At 35.3% G+C, this 20,238-nt stretch overlaps 1 protein-coding gene across 2 annotated transcripts in view; it reads right to left on the bottom strand.

Moving 5' to 3' along the window:
• The window catches only part of GLRA3 (glycine receptor alpha 3), a 200,957-nt gene extending 181,492 nt beyond the window's left edge, over positions 1-19,465 (bottom strand). For both annotated transcript variants that reach the window (XM_045462605.1, XM_045462614.1), the window contains exon 1: positions 18,904-19,465. In XM_045462605.1, the coding sequence (XP_045318561.1) occupies positions 18,904-18,974 (71 nt within the window). In that variant the 5' untranslated portion in view covers positions 18,975-19,465. The remainder of the gene's footprint in view (positions 1-18,903) is intronic.
• Between the last annotated feature and the right edge of the window lie 773 nt (positions 19,466-20,238).

Genomic DNA, 20,238 nt, shown 5'->3' with positions numbered 1-20,238 from the left:
CACATAAATACTTTGAAATTGATTTTAATTAAGTGCCTGTAATGATTAAACTCAAAATCACAAAGGTAAATTTGTGGTTGTTACACATCAGTTATTATAGCAGTTGCATATATACGCTTTTTGAAAAATGCTACATTTTTTAATGTTTTTATTATTATTATAATTATTTATTTTGAAAGAGAGAATCCCAAGTGGGCTCAGCACTGTCAGTGCAGAGCCTAACACAGGGCTTGATCCCATGAACCATAAGATCATGATCTGAACTGAAATCAAGAGTCGGAGGCCTAACTGACTGAGCCATCAAGGCACCCATTCCTAATCTCTTTAGTAACGTACAACAGAAAACATGTCAGTATTACCTTTTCTTTCACAAATCAGTGAAATAGTACTTAATTCCTCGAAATGAATCACAAATAATAAAATGTTCCTCATAAATACAGTTGCCCCTCCCTTCCTTCTGAGAAGGGAATTTCTTTATTTTTTCTTCTGACTTACCAAAAGAGGCTTCTTCCCTTAGCCTGATTCTAGACCATAACCTCTACAGAGTGTGTTTTGAAATTCTCTTATTCTAGTTGTGTTCACTCACCAGCCACTGCCCCCCCCCCCCGCCCTGCCACACACACTCATACCTGGTATGCACAAATTTCACCACCTCTAAACCTATTCTTTTGAATTAAAAAGTGATCAAGGAATTTGCTCTGACTCTGTGGAGTACAGTGTGCTCTTGAACAATAAATTTAATAAAAAAAAACATTGGATATCAACAAAATCAAAATTGGAAAGGTGAACTCTTCTTCGAATAGACTTTACGTTTCCTTCAGTCAGAAGATGGTCAGGGGACTCTAGTAGTCACAATAGTAATCGCTCAAAATCCAGAATATGCCCTGATCACATGTTTGCCTGCCTTAGGGAATCTTACCAATTCTTTTGCTTAAAAGGCATGTTCTCTACATTGCTTTTCTTTGCTTATCTGACCTGGAAGTGATCCCTCCTCCACTAAATTCTTCTAAGCCATTTGGTTCTGTCATCCACTGGTTTCCATTTGTTGATGGGTGATACTCAACCTGCCAAGATCTCCTCCACTAGCTGGAAACTGCCTGGCTAAAGGCAGAGACTGTGTCATATAACTCGTCTTATTGGAACTCATCTCATAGCACTAATATACTACTTTGCTACAATTTCTAGAGTCCTTCTAGAGTTCAGTTTGATAGAGTTCAATTTGACAAATTTTTTCCTTATATTCCAAATATACCTCAACCAGCTTAACTTATCAAAAGATCGCCAGTTTTAGAACGATATTTCTAGTGATAATTTGAAAGTGATTAATCAAATAGATGGAGGAAATGTTATCAAGAATTGTTTTTCTTCTAAATCTTATTTGGCAAGACACCTCTTTGACTATTTTATTTTATTTTATTTTATTTTATTTTATTTTAAACTTTATTTAATGTTTTATTTATTTTTGAGACAGAGAGAGACAGAGCATGAGCAGGGCAGGGGCAGAGAAAGAGGGAGACACAGAATCCAAAGCCAGCTCAAGGCTCTGAGCTGTCAGCACAGAGCCTGACGAGGGGCTCAAACCCCCAAACCGTGAGACCATGACCTAAGCTGAAGTCGGACGCTTAGCTGACTGAGCCACCCAGGCGCCCCTCTTCGACTTTTAAAATATGTACAAATCTTGTTTTAAAAGACACTATAAATTTTATTTAATCTAGGGGTATCTGGGTGGTTCAGTCAGGTAACCGTCCAACTTCAGCTCAGGTCATGATCTCGTGGTTCATGGGTTTGAGCCCCACATGGGGCTCTGTGCTAACAGCTCAGAGCCTGGAGCCTGTTTCAGATCCTGTGTCTCCCTCTGTCTCTGCCCCTCCCTTGCTAACACTTTGCCTCTCTCTCAAAAATAAAATAAACATTAAATTTGTTTTAATTTTTTAAAAGTTAATCTATGTTCATTGTACAAAAAAATTCATAAAAATACAATAAAAAATAAGAAGAAAGCATCTTAATCCCACTACCCAGGGAGAGTGATACAGAAATCATCCTTTTACCTGATATTGTAACTGAGTTAGAGATATTTACAAAGGAAACAGGATAGCAGAAGCAGTATTGCTTTGTTTTCAGCTCTCTACTTTGTATTTTCAACTAATTGTGCTTGCATCAGTGCCTACTAATGAAACACATTTTTGTAAATCCCCAAATCAATAAGATTCAGGGCAAAAAAGCATGATATTTTAAAGTACCAATCTCTAGAGTCTCTGAATCTGAAAGAGATGTACAGAGAATATTAAAGTGGAGTCATACGAAATTTCTTTTCCTGAATAATACTGAATCAGCAGAGCGCAGACATTTAGATTTTAGTAGATATTCCCATTTGTGTGACTGCAAATGTTTATGTTAATGTCACCTTTCAATGGAAGGTGGTCTGACTTATGCATATTGAAGGCAGATTGGACCTTTTTCTCCCTGTGGTGCAGGAAGCCTTATATTTGTCTGACCGTTACATCCCTGTAAGAAGAGAGAAATGGCACAGAATGAAGGAGAGATTCAAACACTAAAGTTGAAAAGAGTTTATAATTGGAAGTGGGAAGGAAAGGTAAATATAGCAATGAGTATGGTGCTATTCAATGTCCCTCAAGTGAAAATTTGACTATCCATCAAGGCTTTTGTTTTCCTTTTTTTAATGAAGGTTTTTATTGAACCATATTCTTTTTAAAAATCAAAAAAAGAGATGAGAAAGGTACAATCACTGGTGTCAACACCATACTTCAAGCACAGCTGAGGGTACTCACTCTTGGACTCTCCTTTCCTCTGCTCCCCCTGCCTCACCTGGGTCTCCTCCTCCCCTCTTCCCACCTTCCTTCTTTGTATATGCCTAAGCTATTTTGGGAAATGTGTTTATGGTTTCCCAGGAAACAAAAGGATTTAAAAACCCCCTAGATTATAGAAGTTATTTCCTGTGGCAGTGAGAGCATATGTTTTCTTTTAATCAAGCATAACAAAATCCCTAGAGATGATGCTTTATAGGAAAAGGCTAGCCACAGTAGAGATATAAAAGGAATAGTTCAGAGTTGTGAGTCTAAAATGTATGCTAGCGTTGCCACACTTGGTGTTCACGTGTAGAACATGAGAACAAAGTAAAATTTTGAAAGTGGGTTTCATTCTTGTATTTTTTAACGAAAATATCAATAACTAAATCTTACCATGATTCTAATTGAATGAGTCACATTTCACCTTTTAAGGAGTGATGCAATCATTGCTTTTTTCTACTTTAGAATAACCGAAATTACCGATCTCACTTGGAAAAATAAGCAGTTAATTTGCATGAGGTGAGGTAGGTTCCACCTCTGGCCCCGCCACGTAAATTAAAGTGGTCTGAATAAGGACCCTGTCTCTAGACTTCTTTCACCTATTGTAGAGTGAGGGCACCTGCCATAAGGGGGCTGGGCTGAATCCTCTGGGAGGACTCTGAGCACAGCCCTGCCAGGGCACTAGAAGTAAGGTAGACTCTGGGCTCTCTTTTGTAACTGTGAAGTCAGCCTAAACTTATTTGCTTCATTGTTTATCTTTATCTCAGCTGATGACCTTGCCTCCTACTTCAAAGAGATAATTGAGCATTCAACTGCTGAATTATGAAATCACATTTCCCATATCTTTCCGCTTGCCATATTCTGCATCTATTCTAACCTTCTATCCAGCCACACAAAGAGACTTCTTTCTCTTCTGGTTCAAAAGCTACCTTTCGACTATTGCTCTTAAAATTCTTCTTTTTCATCTAATCAGTGATCGTCCCTCCTCTTCCAGACCCCCTCTTGTCTCTTCCTAAAGCATTTCCTGAGCTCTTGGCATCTTTCTTCCGGGCTGTAAACAAGCTTAAATCTCCTGCTATTTCAAAAACACAACCAAAACAAATCAACAATCGCCTATCTCAACTGTGTCCACTGTTACTCCTCCTTCTAGTAGCCTCTTGGAAAAAAAAAAAAAGAATCTGTATTTATCTTTTTATTTAGCTCATTGTTCAATGTAATGCTATCATATTTGTACACGTGTACCAAAAATGCACTTGAAAAGGCTACTAATAATCTTCTATATTTCCTTTTGCTTTTATGGCATTTGATGTTGTTGATTATTCTTTCATTTCTGAAACTCTTCTGTTAGGTTCTGTGACATACTCTGTGCTAATTCTCCTTTTTCTCTTACTATACCTGCCTTTTTATTCCCCCAGTACTTCTCCTTCTGCCCATCCCTTAGAAGACTATGTTCTTAAAATAGTGCTTTTCAAACCTAAATGTGCTTATGAATCATCTGGAGGACATGATAAAATGCAGATTTGGATTCAGTAAGTCTGTGGTGGAATTCAGACCCCGCAGGTCTAATAGCCTCTCAGATGACAGTTATTGTGCTGGCTGAAGGGCCACATTTTCAGTTGCAGTGCCCTAGGCAGGGAAGGACTTTTCCACATCTGCAAGCCCCAGTGATTATAGGTGTGCTATATCCACAGCTCAGCCTGCAGCATGTGAGACAAGATCTGGGGCAGCTAGAGCCAGGCTTGACGACTCTGTGAGTCACCAGGCTCTTTGCCTACCCCAATGGGATGAAATATCCATGTGTACTCAAGTATAAAAAACCCTGCCCCAGAATTCTAGTCCTCCAATCTGATCTATTCCCAGGTCTCATACTCCCTCCTCTATGCTGAAGTGTTTCATTAACTGAATATCTTACAGGCATGACATTCGCTATCCAGATCTGGAACTTAAATTAGGATACTTTTCTTCATGGCTGCTCCCCTTTTCTTCTGTTTTGTTTGTGTCATGGCAGTATTGTTCACCCAGTTACTAAAAGTATGATTGCGAGAATTATTCTAGACTCTTCTGTTTTCCTTATGCCCAACTAGTGGACGAGTCTTTTTTTTTTTTTCCTTTTCTTTTTGTCATTTCTTCCATCTGCTCCTTTCTCTCCATTTTTAGGATGTTCTATTGCTTGACCCTGAACTACTTTCCTTGATGTCAGTTTTGCCTCGCCCACCATCAACATAGTTTCTTTTCAGTTCTCCACATTACTTCTTTAGTGATTATTTCTGAACCAGTCTGATCATGCTCCTCTCCTACTTAATTGGTTCCCTTTTGCTTCAGATAAAGACTGAGTTCCATCAGGCAGAATGCAAAATGTGATCTGGAACTTCTGGATCTCCCCCAGATGGCACTTCAGAGAAGTTAAATGTGTCATTTCTATTTACAACGTGGTGGCCAGAAGCTGGTCACAAGGACACACAAAGCTGTTAAGGAGACTGGGAAATCTTTAACTTCTTGGGAGTGCCTTCAAATAGAAGCCCCTTTCTCTTTTCTGAGAGCTGGAAAATACCTACGATCACTGCAATCAGAGCACCTATCTTGGATCTCAAGGAAGAAACCACGTTAAGAGTGGCAAAACAACAAGGTAGAAGGAAAGATTGGTAAACACTCATTCCAGACTTTGGCCTGCTCATATCCATAGTTGTTTTTGTTTTTATTTTTATTTTTCTAGTTTTGGTAAGAAAAATAGAATCTTTCTTAAGCCAATATTATTTATTGTGTGCTTTCTGTCACTCAAAATGAGACTAATCTGAACTAACAAACAACAGCAATAAAGGACTCTGTTCATCCCTTGTTTATCTTGCTGCCACTCAACATCTGTCACATCTACCACTACAATGGATGTTAGGGGGGTGGGGAAATAGATTTGGAAAAAGCCAACTGATATTAAATAAAGTGAGGAATTATAGCTGTAATGTTAGGTACATACTTTCTGTTAAAGAGAAATTATCACATGTCTGACTATCTTAGTCAAAACAGTTGTACTCTGTAGATGGATAAAGCGCTACACATTATATTTATAAAGTAGTATGTTAAATACAATCACTCAGTCTATAGAAAGGTCACTCAACCCTTCAAAGACAGGACTGAGACCATTCCCTGAGTCTTCTTTCTCCAAATTTCTTCTTGTTTTCATGTGTACACACAAATGCATGAACAGAGAAGATAGAATTCAAGAAAAGTTAATTTAGAACACACCTAAAATAAACTAGCTATTTCCTATAAAGGTATACATCTCATCTTCTTTTTACTACTTTTTTTTAGTTTGAATTTTTATTTGCTCTAGGAATTTGAATTGTTTTTTGCATTTCAATTAAACTTTCCAATGCAATCTCTGCTTTAAGTTAATATGGATGATAATGGTACATATACACACAGAGAATGTTATATACACTTTGGCATTTTTAAGTGGAGCAAAATTATAAGTTCACATGTTAATACTTAGAATGAAATATTTAGGTTACACATAAAACCTAATTTCCTACTATAATCTCAGGAGGTACCAATTGAGGTCTGCAGCAGAGTCAGTGTCTTTGATGGTTCTCATCCTATTTAAGATTCACAAGAAGAAAGAGATACCCTAAATTTCACGGATTTAAAGGGAAAAAAAGGATTTCACAATCTTTTAAAGTGGTTTAAGGTTGTTACAAAGAAACAACATAAAACAGATAGGAGCTATCTAATAATTTCACCCTTATGATCCCCTGCTACCTCTATTCTTTCCAATAAATAAAACAAGATGCTAGTTAAGGACACAGAGGTTCATTTATTCTTACCATGCAGTGGGATATACTATACAAAGTTCGTTCAGTATTTTAATAAGGGTTAAGTCTCTTCCTAAAAAAGAATAATTTAAGAACGGATAGAAAATATTACATAGTGCATATTAGAGTGTTTTGTAATTTTTTAGTAGAAATAAATGTATAGAGAGATTGTTTTTAAGTTTTGAAGGTTAAGATTTCATTACACACGTCATTCTTCTTTCATTTGTTAGGAATGTAATCATTTGTTTATAAAACTATGAGGTCAAAAATCTCTTCTTTTCTTGCTAATTTATTATTTATTTATTTATTTATATTTATTTATTTATTTATATTATTTATTATTTAGTCTGCTAATTAATTAAGTTTCGGCCCTTAGACTTCTGATATACGGAATAAACACATTTAATAATACAAATTAATAAAAATATGTGTATATTGACATCAACAGAACAAACGGATATAACACAGCTTATTCAAATATTTTATTCCTCATAATCAAATGATGACAATGAAACATTTTGTTTAGAAATAGAAAAAAAATTATTTGAATAAACATTTGCTGATGTTTTCCTAACACCCAAGGATAGTCATACAGATTTTTCCTGTGAAGTTAGTCCTAAAACAACTTAAGCATGGATTTATTAGGAACAGAAACTTGGGGGCTCCTGGGTGGCTCAGTTGGTTAAGTATCTGACTGTAGCCTGGGTCACAATCTCATGATTTGTGAGTTCAAGCCCTGCATCGGGCTCTCAGCGTGGAGCCTACTGCAGATTCTCCATCCCCACTGTCCCCATCTCCCCCTCTCTCTGCCTCTCCTCTGCTTGCACTTTCTCTCTCTCAAAAATAAATAAATAAATAAATAAATAAAAGAAAAAGGAAAGGAAAAGAAAGGAAAGGAAAGGAAAGGAAAGGAAAGGAAAGGAAAGGAAAGGAAAGGAAAACTTGGGGGTCCCAAGGTAGAACTGTTAATATGAAGTTTGCAATACCCTCCATTTCTCATGGAAAGAGGCCTGTTGCCTCTGCTAACAATGCTTTTTCCTGCCTGAAGTGATCCCCCTTTTCTGCCTCCTTAACTTCTGTCAACTGCTTAAGGTCTATTTAAATTCCTTTCTTTTTTATAAAGAATTTCTCCTTTCCATTAAAAAAAAAGATGGTTTTTTTCCCCTTAATATTTATAATTGCGACTATTTGCGTAGTTGTTCATGACTACATTTTTTATAATTGCCAGCAAAAAAGAAATTATTGTTCAAACCACCCTTCATAGAGTCCTGTGGGCCTAAAACATTAGAAGTATATGAATAAACAGATTAAAATTCAAAAATAAATAGTCTGTGATATCAATGGTCTCAGTTTATCTAGGGAATTGGAATATTGTCAGTGATTCTGATCCCAGAATTGTGATAGCACAATAATAGAAATTTAGGGGTACCTGGGTGGGCTCAGTCAGGTAAGCATCTGACTCTTGGTTTCTGCTCAGGCCATGATCTCATGGTTCATGAAATTGAGCTCCACATCAGGCTGTACTGACAGCACAGAGCCTGCTTGAGATTCTCTGTCTACCCCCCTCTCTCTCTGCCTCTCCCCTGCTCAAACTCTCTCTCTCAAAATAAATAAACTTAAAAAAAAATAGAAATTTAAATATGATGTCTTGAGAATATGCATTATTTATTTACTATTTAGGATGTTCATTTAGTTATGTCTTCCCTTTCCAGTGCAAAGATCTTATAAAAAGTATATAATTAAAAGCTATATATTGATTTAAAGACATAGTATATATATTTTATATATGCATACATATGAACATTTTATATATACATTGAATAATTACTTTAATAACTATTATCATATGAACTATTACTATATATGATATATAATATATATTATTACAGACAGCCATTATTATATGCAATGCTATTTGCATTTTTCCAACGTTTAGAAAAGAAGAAGCTGTCAATATATGAAAGCTCGGTACTGCTTTATTTAGTACAGGTGGGGATATATCCCAAATAGGAACAAGTGAGGCATCAGTGAGTAGTGAGAAAAATGAAAACATGTAGATACTTTTTTCTAAAAAAAATTTTTCTGTAAGATAGAGATAAGAGGCAAGTGGGTAAATATATTACCACAGAAAAAATAAAATTAGGAATAAAGAAAAACCAAAGCGCCAAATTGCTTACCAGGTTTCCTCCTGAGTGCTAAAGGCAGAGAAATCAACATGGTATTTTTATTTATGCCGAGAAAGAGTTATTTATTTGAAACTGTCAATCTGCTTTTAGAAATAAAAATGATGCTTCATTCTGGAAATGAGTGGGCACTTTTTCAGTGTGCTAGACACTCTTTCAAGCCCTGGAGATAGAACTGCACATACATTCCTGTTCTGCCCTGAAGGACTTCACAGTTCGAGCTAGAGGTAAGATTCAGGCAATTACTACCCCCTGGGATACGTGCAATAAAGGCACTTGGTGCTTGGGAGCACAGAAGAGGTATCTTCACCTAGACTTGAGAAAGATCAGAGAAGGGTTCTTAAAGAAGGTAAAGTGAGTTGAGTAGAAATTAGCCAGACAGATAGAACTCACATTTCCCTCCCAGTCATTTGATGGAGTGGTCATTTTATTGAGGTTCAAATCACTCATCTTCTCCCAAGTCCTCACCATAAACTATTGCATGGACAGTCTGAACCCAAAGCAACAAAAACAATACCAACAACAATAATCACAGGACAAACTGTTTTCTGATGATTTGGTCACACTTATTGACCATTAATAACAACTTTCTTTTCTATTTGTAGTGTTTTACTTGTCACTACAATTTTCTGAAAATTAGTTTTTGTTTTTATTTTTTAAAAGTTTATTTGGGGCGCTTGGGTGGCTCAGTTGGTTGAGCATCCGACTTCAGCGCAGGTCATGATCTCACAGTTTGTGAGTTTGAGCCCCAGGTCGGGCTCTGTGTGGACAGCTCAGAGCCTGGAGCTGCTTCAGATTCTGGGTCTCCCTCTCTCTCTGCCCCTCCCCCACTCACGCTCTGTCTCTCTCTCTGCCTCTCAAAAATAAAGAAAACTAATAAAAAAATTTTTTTTAAAGTTTATTTATTTTTGAGAGAGAGAGAGAGAGAGAGACAAAGCATGGGGGAGGGACAGACAGAGGGGGGATACAGAGTCCCAAGCAGGCTCTGCACTGTTAGCGTAGAGCCCAATGTAGGGCTAGAACTCACAGACCATGAGATCATGGCTTGAGCTAAAACCAAGGATCAGATGCTTAACTGACTGAGCCACCAGGCTCAGTTTTTATTTATTTATTTATTTATTTATTTATTTATTTATTTATTTTTATTTTCTTTAACGTTTATTTATTTTTGAGACAGAGAGAGACAGAGCATGAACGGGGGAGGGTCAGAGAGAGGGAGACACAGAATCTGAAACAGGCTCCAGGCTCTGAGCCGTCAGCACAGAGCCCGATGCGGGGCTCGAACTCACTGACCGTGAGATCATGACCTGAGCGGAAGTCGGCCGCTTAACCGACTGAGCCACCCAGGCGCCCCGGTCAGTTTTTATTTTTAATAGTAACATATTCTCAGATTTTTATACATATCCTTAACCCCTGTATTGGAGAATATCCAGAGCTAATATAGGTACTAACTATTGATATCCTGTTTTATAACAATTAGAAATTTAACTTTAAAAAGAAATGTGTACTCTTTCATTTATCTAACATCAATAACAAAAGAAAGTCAACAGAGTCTACATAATAGAAAAATAAATAAACTTTAAATGATAATAACTTTAACATTCTTTTCAAAAGATATTTGTATGTGGGGGGTGCCTGGGTGGCTCAGTCAGTTGACCCTCAGACTCTTGATTTTAGCTCAGGTCATGATCCCAGAGTCATGGGATCAATGAGGCTCTGTACTGAGCCTGGACCCCTCTTAAGATTCTCAGTCTCTCTCTTGTCCTTCTCCCTTGCTCACGCTCTCTCTCTTTAGACTAAACTAAATAAAAAATATTCATATGAAATTATGAAATTCATATAATAATGGTGTTAGTAGGGGCAGTGATGATTTAAAATTTATTGATAAAATCCTAGTGGTTTGGGGGAACCATATGTATTTACGGAAAAAGATGTTGCTAAAGTTCTAATGCTTTTAGGATTAACTTATCTCACAGGATGTCAATGGAGAAATGATGTCAACCATTTGTTCATTTTACAAAGTTACAAAGCCCTAATAATAAGATCCAAACAAGGAAATACTTCCTCTATTGCTTTAGTTATAGGACATGACTCAAAATGATAAAACTATACAACTCTAGTCTAAGCAGCATCATGGAAAAATAGCAACCAATACACCATGCCTTCTCGGTAGGGGTGGAAGTTTTATACTGGGGGTCGAAAATCATATTCTTTTATGTATAAAGCCGTGTGTGTGTGTGTGTGTGTGTGTGTGTGTGTGTGTGTATGTGTGTGTGTATATATATATATATATGTTATATATATGTGTGTGTGTATATAAAACATATACCACAAATTATATATACTATACATGAGCAAATATATAGTATGCTGTGGTATTACAATTTCATGAAGACAATTAGAAAAAAAAATCTAAAAGTCTAAAAATATCTTTAAAAGGTTCCTTAGGAGGCAATAATGTGAAAAGAAAAGTTGAGAAATAATGAATTATACAACACAAATTTTAGATTCTCATGGTGATAATGAGAAGCAAATCCATTACTTTTCCACTAGATGCTGCCAGAGTAAGTAATATCTGAGATTTGTTTGATCTTCTACCTTTTATGAGATCTTGAACTCAGACTCCCTTTTCACTCTAAGTAATAAAACAGATTTAAATAGAATTCAAATCTAAAGTCATAGGCAGGTAGACAGATGTGACAGGCAGATGTTATCTCAGTGCTTACCTATTATTTATTGAACATCTATTTCACACATGACATTGAATTAAATATAATGGAGTAAAATAAACATCAGAACAATCCTATCATCATGGGACTTACAATTAAGAGGGAGACAGAAGACTTGCATGAAAATATGAAACACATTCGAAAGGGATGTTATATGTTCTTCCCTCCACAATGGTATATTGTTAAAAATTGAAGTTCTGTTTCCTCAGTACTTCACATACTGCCTGGAATGGATTCATTGTTCTGTAAATTTATATGAAGTCATAGAGAAAGTCAGGCAGAATGCTACAGCCCCTCTGAAACTGGAGGATCCAACCTCCATTCATGGAGTAACTGCATAGAAAAGGTTATCATTTCAAACCATGCCTCACATAAAAGCTCACTTTCCATGAGCAATAGGGTCATTTTAAGTGAAGAAAAGGCATAAAACTCAAGCCGAAAATACAGAGACAAATATTTTGGGAGGCACATATGGGGGGAAAAAGTTCACTTTGGCCAGGAGAAAGTGGAATGGCATTTTAGTTTTTATTGATTAAAATTATTTGATAAATAGTTTCCTTCTAAGGTAAAGACATTCTTATTGCTGGAAATCTTCAAGTTTATATGATGACCACCTGTTAGAGATTATTTCTGAGAGATTCTCAAATTTAGGTAAGATATTGGATGGACCAGTTACCTCTAATGTAAGCCCAATCATCCTACAGTGGTGATGGTTGTATAACAGTATCGGAAATATCTGTGTTCAGCTATAATTTCTAACTGGTTATGGCAAATGTTTGATGCACTCATGGAGAATTCTTCATCATTTGCATTGAATGTTATTCCATTCAATATCTATTTTTAGAGGATGCTAATAACCTTTAGATTTTATGCTATTCTTAACTTATACCACTGAAATTACTACTTTTGTGTATTAAATTGTCCTAGAGGTACTGGTAATACTTCTTCCTAAAAGTATCCCCAGTATGGAGATTATAAAAGAATTTCGGAAATGTACTATGACGAAGCTGCTTTTTTTAATATGCATTCTTTCTTTTTCTGACATCTGAGGATTGCAAACTTAAGGTTCCTTAAAATGCTTTAAAATGTGGTTGCTTGCAGTTGATAGAATAGCTTTGTCTTCTGTAGCTGAATAGCTCATTTTATTCACACACTTTCTGTTTGTTGCCAGACAGTTGGTCTGGTCTTGGAATTCTTGCCTTCATTCCAGAATAAGTTCTCTGAAGATGATTCAAATGTCTCTATTCCTGACCCACTCACCTAAGCAAAACAAAGCTACAGCTACACCATTCTCCTAGTGGGGAAAGACAAATAACCCACATTTCCACATAAATATCTACCTACACATGAATTTATTTTCAATAAATACTGTCAATCCAGTATGAAGATAATCATACCGAGAAGGATACGAGAATGTCTGCTGGGAAAATCAAGAAGGATCCACTATATATACTTCATGAAGTAAGGAAAAGTAAAAGATGCACTTTCCTCAAAATAGTTCCCTAAAAGTCTCCTGAGAAAACTAAGTGATAAAAGGTACCATCTATGACTGTAAGATTATAAGACTAGTTGAAATTACAGCATTGGAAGTTTCTATAGAAAAGTTTTAGAAAGATATATACTGTTGATATGAGCAGGCCTTTAAGATTGACTATATAACACTATGATAAATTTGTGACTTTGTCACTTGGTTATAATCAGTCTTACCTCCAGTTTAACTCGGGGCTCTCTGTGTACTTCTCTGTGCCCAACTTTACAATGTTCTACCCTTACTGCATATAAATATTTTCTCTATTCTCTCTTCTTTGCATACAATATGATCGCCTTCATAACATTTTGACTGTTAATTCTACAGTTCAAGCATCATCTCTGCAGTCCAAGCTGATGGCAGGATACCAAATCGGCTGCTAGCATTTCAAACTCAAATACTCCAAACCAAGTTCAGTGTCTTCTTTCTTTCAACAATCCCAATCCTCTACCTGATTTTCTTTCTTTCAGGAGACCATATTCTGGTGAAAAGTTCAAATATAGTTTTCAAATTCTAAAAGAAAGAGATTATTCTTTTCTTCTTGTAGTTTAGCCATTGTTTTTGGCTTATATAGTTATTACTGTTACTAATTATTATCAGCAATCTTACAGAGATACTTTGTGCCAAGTTAAGAGACCATTCCTGTAATGACAACCATTCAGTTACAAGTATTATTTACTTCTAAATTTTATCCACATTCTATTGAGAAAGGCAGCTGTTCCTTCTCTGTATTTCTGCAGGTTTGTTATTGTAGCCAGCTCAGTAGTTGTTGTTAGCAGAATATGAATGTAAACCATAAATCGAAATTTTTTTACTGAATTTGACTATCACCACTCACTAAGCATACAATATGCCCATTATCATTTCCTTTATGTCTCACTTTTGCCCACAGAATAAGCAGCTTAACAAGATCAAGCACAAGTACCAAGTCTTCTGGATAGCTTTCCTATGTCACATTTCCTAAAACATTGCCGTTTGTGTTTTTCTTTTGTTACTTGGCCCTTTGTATTTTTTCCCCTGCTGCCCTTTAAGTTCTGTGATGGGAAAGGTGGTAGTTTCTCAATCTTCCATAGCCAAACAGTACATAGCACAAAAAATTGTGCAAAGAATTTGGTAAAGGAATCTTGTTGAATTGCTTAAAATTACACATTAAATACATATTTGTTGATTGACTTGCCTCAGTACGTGAGTGTAGTTAAGGGAAGAAAAAATATATATAGCATGGGAAATATTTTACAAGCTGTTTTCTGAATCTGCAGGGTAAATTGCCTAAGGCATTGACCAGAGAACTGGGCCATGATCCTTCTATACTTGGGAAATGTGTGATTATTTATAGACACAAAGGTAAGAAGCATATATTATGTGTAGCACAATTAAAAAAAAACTATATAGAATCCTATTACTGTATGTATTTCCTGTATACAGGAAATCATTATGAAAGTTTATTCTTTCAAGTACATGTCTCTTTAATACTTTACATAAGAAAACAGAGCCAACATTAAAAAGGATTGTCCCTATTCTCCAAAACATACCAAAAGCAAAACCAAGAAATTCTATGCCAAAATGTTTTTCTTAGGCTTCAAAGTAAACCAAGATAGCATTTTATTTGTGATTATCATGAAGTCTGAAATTCACATATTTAGTTTTTGACAGAGGGTACCATAATTTATTCAAGTAGCAAGCCTGTAGTTGATATCAAATTATAAATATGAAAAATAAAATTGTATTTTATGAAAATAATCAATTTAAATGAAATATTTTTGGCAGTTCTCCTGTTTTTAGAATTTGTTCTGCAAGCTCTTCATAATCTTCACTTATCTGCATTTCAAAGAAAGCTGAACACTGGTGTTCTGTTCCTTATTTTATTAATATGAGAACTAGAACCCAAAAGCCTAGAAGGATTGTTTCAGAAAACTACAATATCTGAGCGAAGTGTGAAACTTAAAAAAAAAAAAAAAAACTTTACTGCTAAGAAATTCAGATTTCTCACATCTGTTTATGCAATTTTCTCACTTGTATTTTTAAAAGAATTATCTTTTTTAAAAAATAAATAAAATAAAAAATAAAAGAATAAAAGAATTATCTTTTTTAACAATTCTTCCTTAAAAATTACATTTTTTAGACCTGATATATTCTGATAATGAATACTTCTAATTGTATTGTAGAAGTAAATATTTTTATTTTGATGTTTTTGCCTTCATAAAACTTAACAAAAAGTAAAACTTATGCCAAGACAAATATATCATCTGTGGGCCTGCAATAATAGTCTAAGAAAATGCTATAAATATTTATAATAGGTCCCTAACAAATTTTGTACTCGTAATAACAACAGAAACTGCCATACATTATTGATAGAAGTATCAATAGGTACAACTACTTTGGAAAGTTTACAATATCTAATAAAGTTCAACATATTCATGCCCACTCTATGATCCAGCAATTCTTATCTTAGAGAAAGTCTTAGACCCAACCCATTCTGCCCCCAAAATGCATGTATTCACATGCATGCATTCACATGTATTCACCAAATATTTGTTCAAGAATATTAATAGCAGCACTAGCCAAAATGTAAAAAAATACCCAAATATCCTTCAGAGAACACTGGATAAATTGTGATGTCTTCAGGTAATGGAATACTATATAGCAATGAGAATAAATTATTGTTACAGGTACTAATATGGACAAAACGCATAAACATAATGCTTCTAAAAAATAAAGCTCACTCAAATAAGTATTTATATAAAGTTCAAAAGCAAAAAAAAAAAAAAGAAAAGAAAGAAAACATATTTATTGCTGTATAAGTCAGGGTAGTGATCATCTTCGGGCAAAGTGGTGCCTGGAAAAGGTATGGTGGTAGGAAGGTGACTGTTTTTGTGAGGTTTTGGCAATTCTACTTTTTTCCCCCCACATAGTACTTATCTTTACATGCCTGGCTTATTTCACTAAGGATAATGTCCTCAAAATCCATCCATGTTGTTACAGAATTTCCTTCTTTTTTAAGGCTGCATAGTATTCCCTTGTATTTATATACCACTTTTTTTTGTCCATTCACCTGTCAATGGACCTTTAGGTATTTCCACACCTTAGCTATTATAAATAGTGCTGCAATAAACATGGAATTACTAATACCTCTTCAATATCCTGACTTTAATTCTTTCAGATAAATAACCAGAACTGGGACTACCAGATCATATGTTAGTTCATTTTTAGTTTTTTGAGGGCAATTCTACTTCTTGATCCATGGTCTCTTCACATGAGTGTGTTATCTTTGTGAAACTTCACATGGAAGCTTATTATTTGTGTATGTATCTGTGTGTATATTACATCTCAATAAGATTTTTTAAAATCTTTAAAGCTTATGAAAAGAAGCTTATACTAGTAAATTATTTAACTATAAAAATATATGTTTCCAGTTGCAATTCTTGCCTCCAAATTGCCCTAAAAAGAATTTTTAAGTTAGATACATTCATAAATTAATACTAAATACTTTTTGTTTTCATTTTTTCTTTTATATTTCCTTTTCATTCAATACGAGCAGACTTAGTGATAAAGAATAGTTTTCCTAAAGATATTTATTTTATAAAATATTTCCAGTAGAAGGAGCTTCGCTTTTTTTTTTTTTTTTTTAACTATAGGAAATTTTCTTTTAAGGGGCATCACTGAAAATAAATATATTTACTTTTTTATTATTTTATTTTATTTTATTTTTATTTTTGACAGAGAGCGAGACAGAGAGAGACAGAGCATGAGTGGAGGAGGGGCAGAGAGAGAGATTGGGTGACACAGATTCTGAAACAGGCTCCAGGCTCTGAGCTATCAGCACAGAGACCAACGTGGGGCTCAAACTCACTAGCCACAAGATCATGACCTGAGCGAAAGTCAGCACTTAACTGACTGAGTCACCCAGGCACCCCTAAATTTTTAATTTAAATGATTAAAAAATTTAAATGATTAAAGTTCTTCATAGAGCAATGAATTACTCTCATCTAAGAGCAGTCTAAGAGAAAAATTTTATTCAATTTATAAAAGAAGAAAGGAAAAACTTGATAAAGAATATATGTATCGCACAAACTTCTATACTGGGTACGTATTTTTCAAGCGATTGCATTTTTGGATTATTCACAAACAGCATTTTAAATTACAATTATTTAATATTAATGAAGGTACATTTTTAAGATTATCATCATCAATTTGAAATAAAATTTGTGTTAATTTAAATAAAACTAGACAAAAATCAAAGCATGTACTGGTGAAGATTATATACTTAAGAATATATTATAACAAATGTAGTGAATTACCAGTATACAAATTTGACCTTAATGACCAAAATGGTTTAGTTACTGACATTAAACTTCCTAACTAAGTGTCTACCACTAAGCTATTCTGATTTATTTGAAAAAAAAAATGCATACCTTCATCTAAGATATTAAGAAATAATTAAAGTAAAATAACCCATTTCACTTAAAACATGAATTTTGTACCCCTGTCCATGAAATTTTTATAAATATAAAAATGTTACACTCTTTGTTTTAATCATGTCACAAATAGTAAAATTTGTGACAATTGTCGCTATAAAAATTTAGTCACATTAAAATATTTTTCACTGAAAATATCCTAGTTTACAGTGGTTCAACCCATACTTCAAAAAAATTATTTTGAAATTATAATAACCTTCACAATTAATTCCTCTTACTACAGTTATATTAAAATAACATAACTTCCTGTAAGGCAGTTTTTATGAGATACGTTATGTTTTTCTAAGGTGCCCAAAGGTAAAAAACTGACATAGCCACCCAGAAGACAATATTTACATACTTCAAATAGAAATTAATATACACACAACTTAGTTATTCCAATTATTTGATTTTAATTCTCTTGAAAAGCTTGAGAGCCATAAAAATGAAATCTTAAGGTATTTACACTAGTAAATTAAAATTTACATTGGTGGTTCAAAAGTCTATATGAGAAGAATCTTGCTTATATATCGTTGTATTAAGAATAGGGGTTACTTTCTCTGTGCCCCTCCCCTGCTCATGCATGTTCTATCTCTCTCAAAATAAATAAATAAACTCAAAAAAAATTTTTTTTAAGAATAGGGGTTAAATTATCTGATCTTTTGACTAGTCTCTATTAAAAAATAAATAAATAAATCCCACCAAATATGACTGGACATGATAAGAAAATTACATATCATAAAACAATTTTATTCTTTAGTAGGTTTATTGTAGTATCACTTTCTCCCAAAAGATTATTCTTGACATAAAACATATCTAATGATTTATTTATGACTTTGCCCTCACGTATTACCTGACCTAAGCCCTTTAGAATTGGTACTTACAAGGCCTTAAGTGTTATTTATTTATTTAACTTAACCTCTGGATGTATCAATAATGCTCAGAATTTCTCTGATGAGTAAATGCTTATGTTCTAGTTTTTTTTTTTTTTTGCCATTTAACTACTTCTAATTACGTCTAATTACTAGATGTTTTCTAACTTTCAAAAAAAAGAGTAACACTCAGAATTTGTATTTCACTTAGCAAAATGAAACTCAAAAGCAATTTGAGAAAGAAGACCTAGGTTTTGGAAATAATTTTCCAAAGGTAATCTTAGCTGCAAATAATATGAGGCCAGTTACTTAAAAAGCACTATATAGTGAAAATAGAGCAAAGTTACATGTTTTTAGGGATCTTGATAGACTGCTAGACAGTTTTAGGTAGACAACAATACGATTTAAGGGATACTTTCAATGCAATTTCGAATTGCATTCTCGACTTCATCAATAACAAGTGGTTGAAATCTAGTGCACAGGCTTAAATGAATTCTTCAACTGTTAAATACAAGTGGACTCACCTGAGTAACAGTGCTGCTTCCCAGAAGTAAAATCCTGAAACGAATGTCCGAAAGTGTCTCACGTGGGCCATGATACGGAGAGATTTTCACGATCCTGAAATTAATCTTATCCAAGGCATGGGGGATGAGAAAACCAGGAACGAAAAATGTGCAATCTAACTCTGCGTGGTGTTGCAGGAGACGAACGCCTGGAAAGCTTCAGCACCTTAGACAGCTCCCCGCAGTCGGCAAAGACCCTGTCTTTCAAACCCTTGAAATTCGCTTTAGACCCCTTCTCTGGGCATTGAGCAGAAGGAAGATTCACAGGGTTACAAATGTGCAGGTGGTTTACACGGTGAACGCGGAATAAGGGGTGAGATGAAATGTCTGAAGTGCCTAGGTTCTGGGCAACAGTTCACTGAAGCTCTAGCAGCAAAGAAAGCTTGTCCTTCCCAGACTCAGACACCGGAGAAAGAATAACAGCAACAGCCGAACAAGGATGCTTCTTCACCTGCTCCTAGCGCCGCCCGCCGAATCCCACTCTCCACCTTTGAGTAAAACCCGACACCGCTAGCGCGGCAAAGGGAAGCGGGGGCGGAGCCAAACGACACTGTTCTGTTCTCCAATCACGACCGCACAGCGGGACTGAGTGGCAGGCTACTCATCACCGTAGGCCGTGCTTAGCACTTTACCCTTTAAAAAAAGCAGTGAATAACTGGTGCAGAGCCTTAACTCTGACTGGAGGGAGTTGAGGGAAGAAAGCCTCAGGACTAAGCATTGGGAAAGTCAGCGGCTTTTGTGAATTAGGTAGCAAAACAGCGCTGGAGAGACCCTTTTCTATTTTCTTCCGGGAAAAGGCACAATTTGGGAAGAAAGGTCTTTTCAGATGTGACCCCATCTCTTTGACCTCATATCAAAATGCAGGAGTCAACAGTAAACCCAAACCCTTAGAAAAGGCTAGAGAAGAGCAGAGAATATGGTTCATGAGCATCAGCAGAACCGGAGAACCAGCTTCTTCTAAAATTCTCATAACACTAACCAGCTTCCTTCTGGCCAGGAAACATTGTTGAGTGGACTAAGTTGAGTTTTCTTCAGTTGTAATAAGGGTTCTAAAAAGATGAAGGTGGGAAATCTAAAGAGATGACTACTTAGAGGCACAATGCCACCCAACATTTTTTTTTCCGTACACACTTTCCATATCTTAATAATAAATTCAAGTGAAGGGGACAACTAGGTCATATGGTACATCTTTTCTTCCATCGTCCATGTACATCTCCCTCTCCTCTCTCTCCCTCCCTCTCGCCCAGCCCACCCCCTTCCCTTATGTGGGGATTTGGATTGGAAGACTAGAAAGGA

Source organism: Leopardus geoffroyi, chromosome B1 (genome assembly GCF_018350155.1).
Source record: "Leopardus geoffroyi isolate Oge1 chromosome B1, O.geoffroyi_Oge1_pat1.0, whole genome shotgun sequence".
Taxonomy (NCBI): Eukaryota; Metazoa; Chordata; class Mammalia; order Carnivora; family Felidae; genus Leopardus; species Leopardus geoffroyi.
This window is presented reverse-complemented; position numbering and strand designations above follow the sequence as displayed.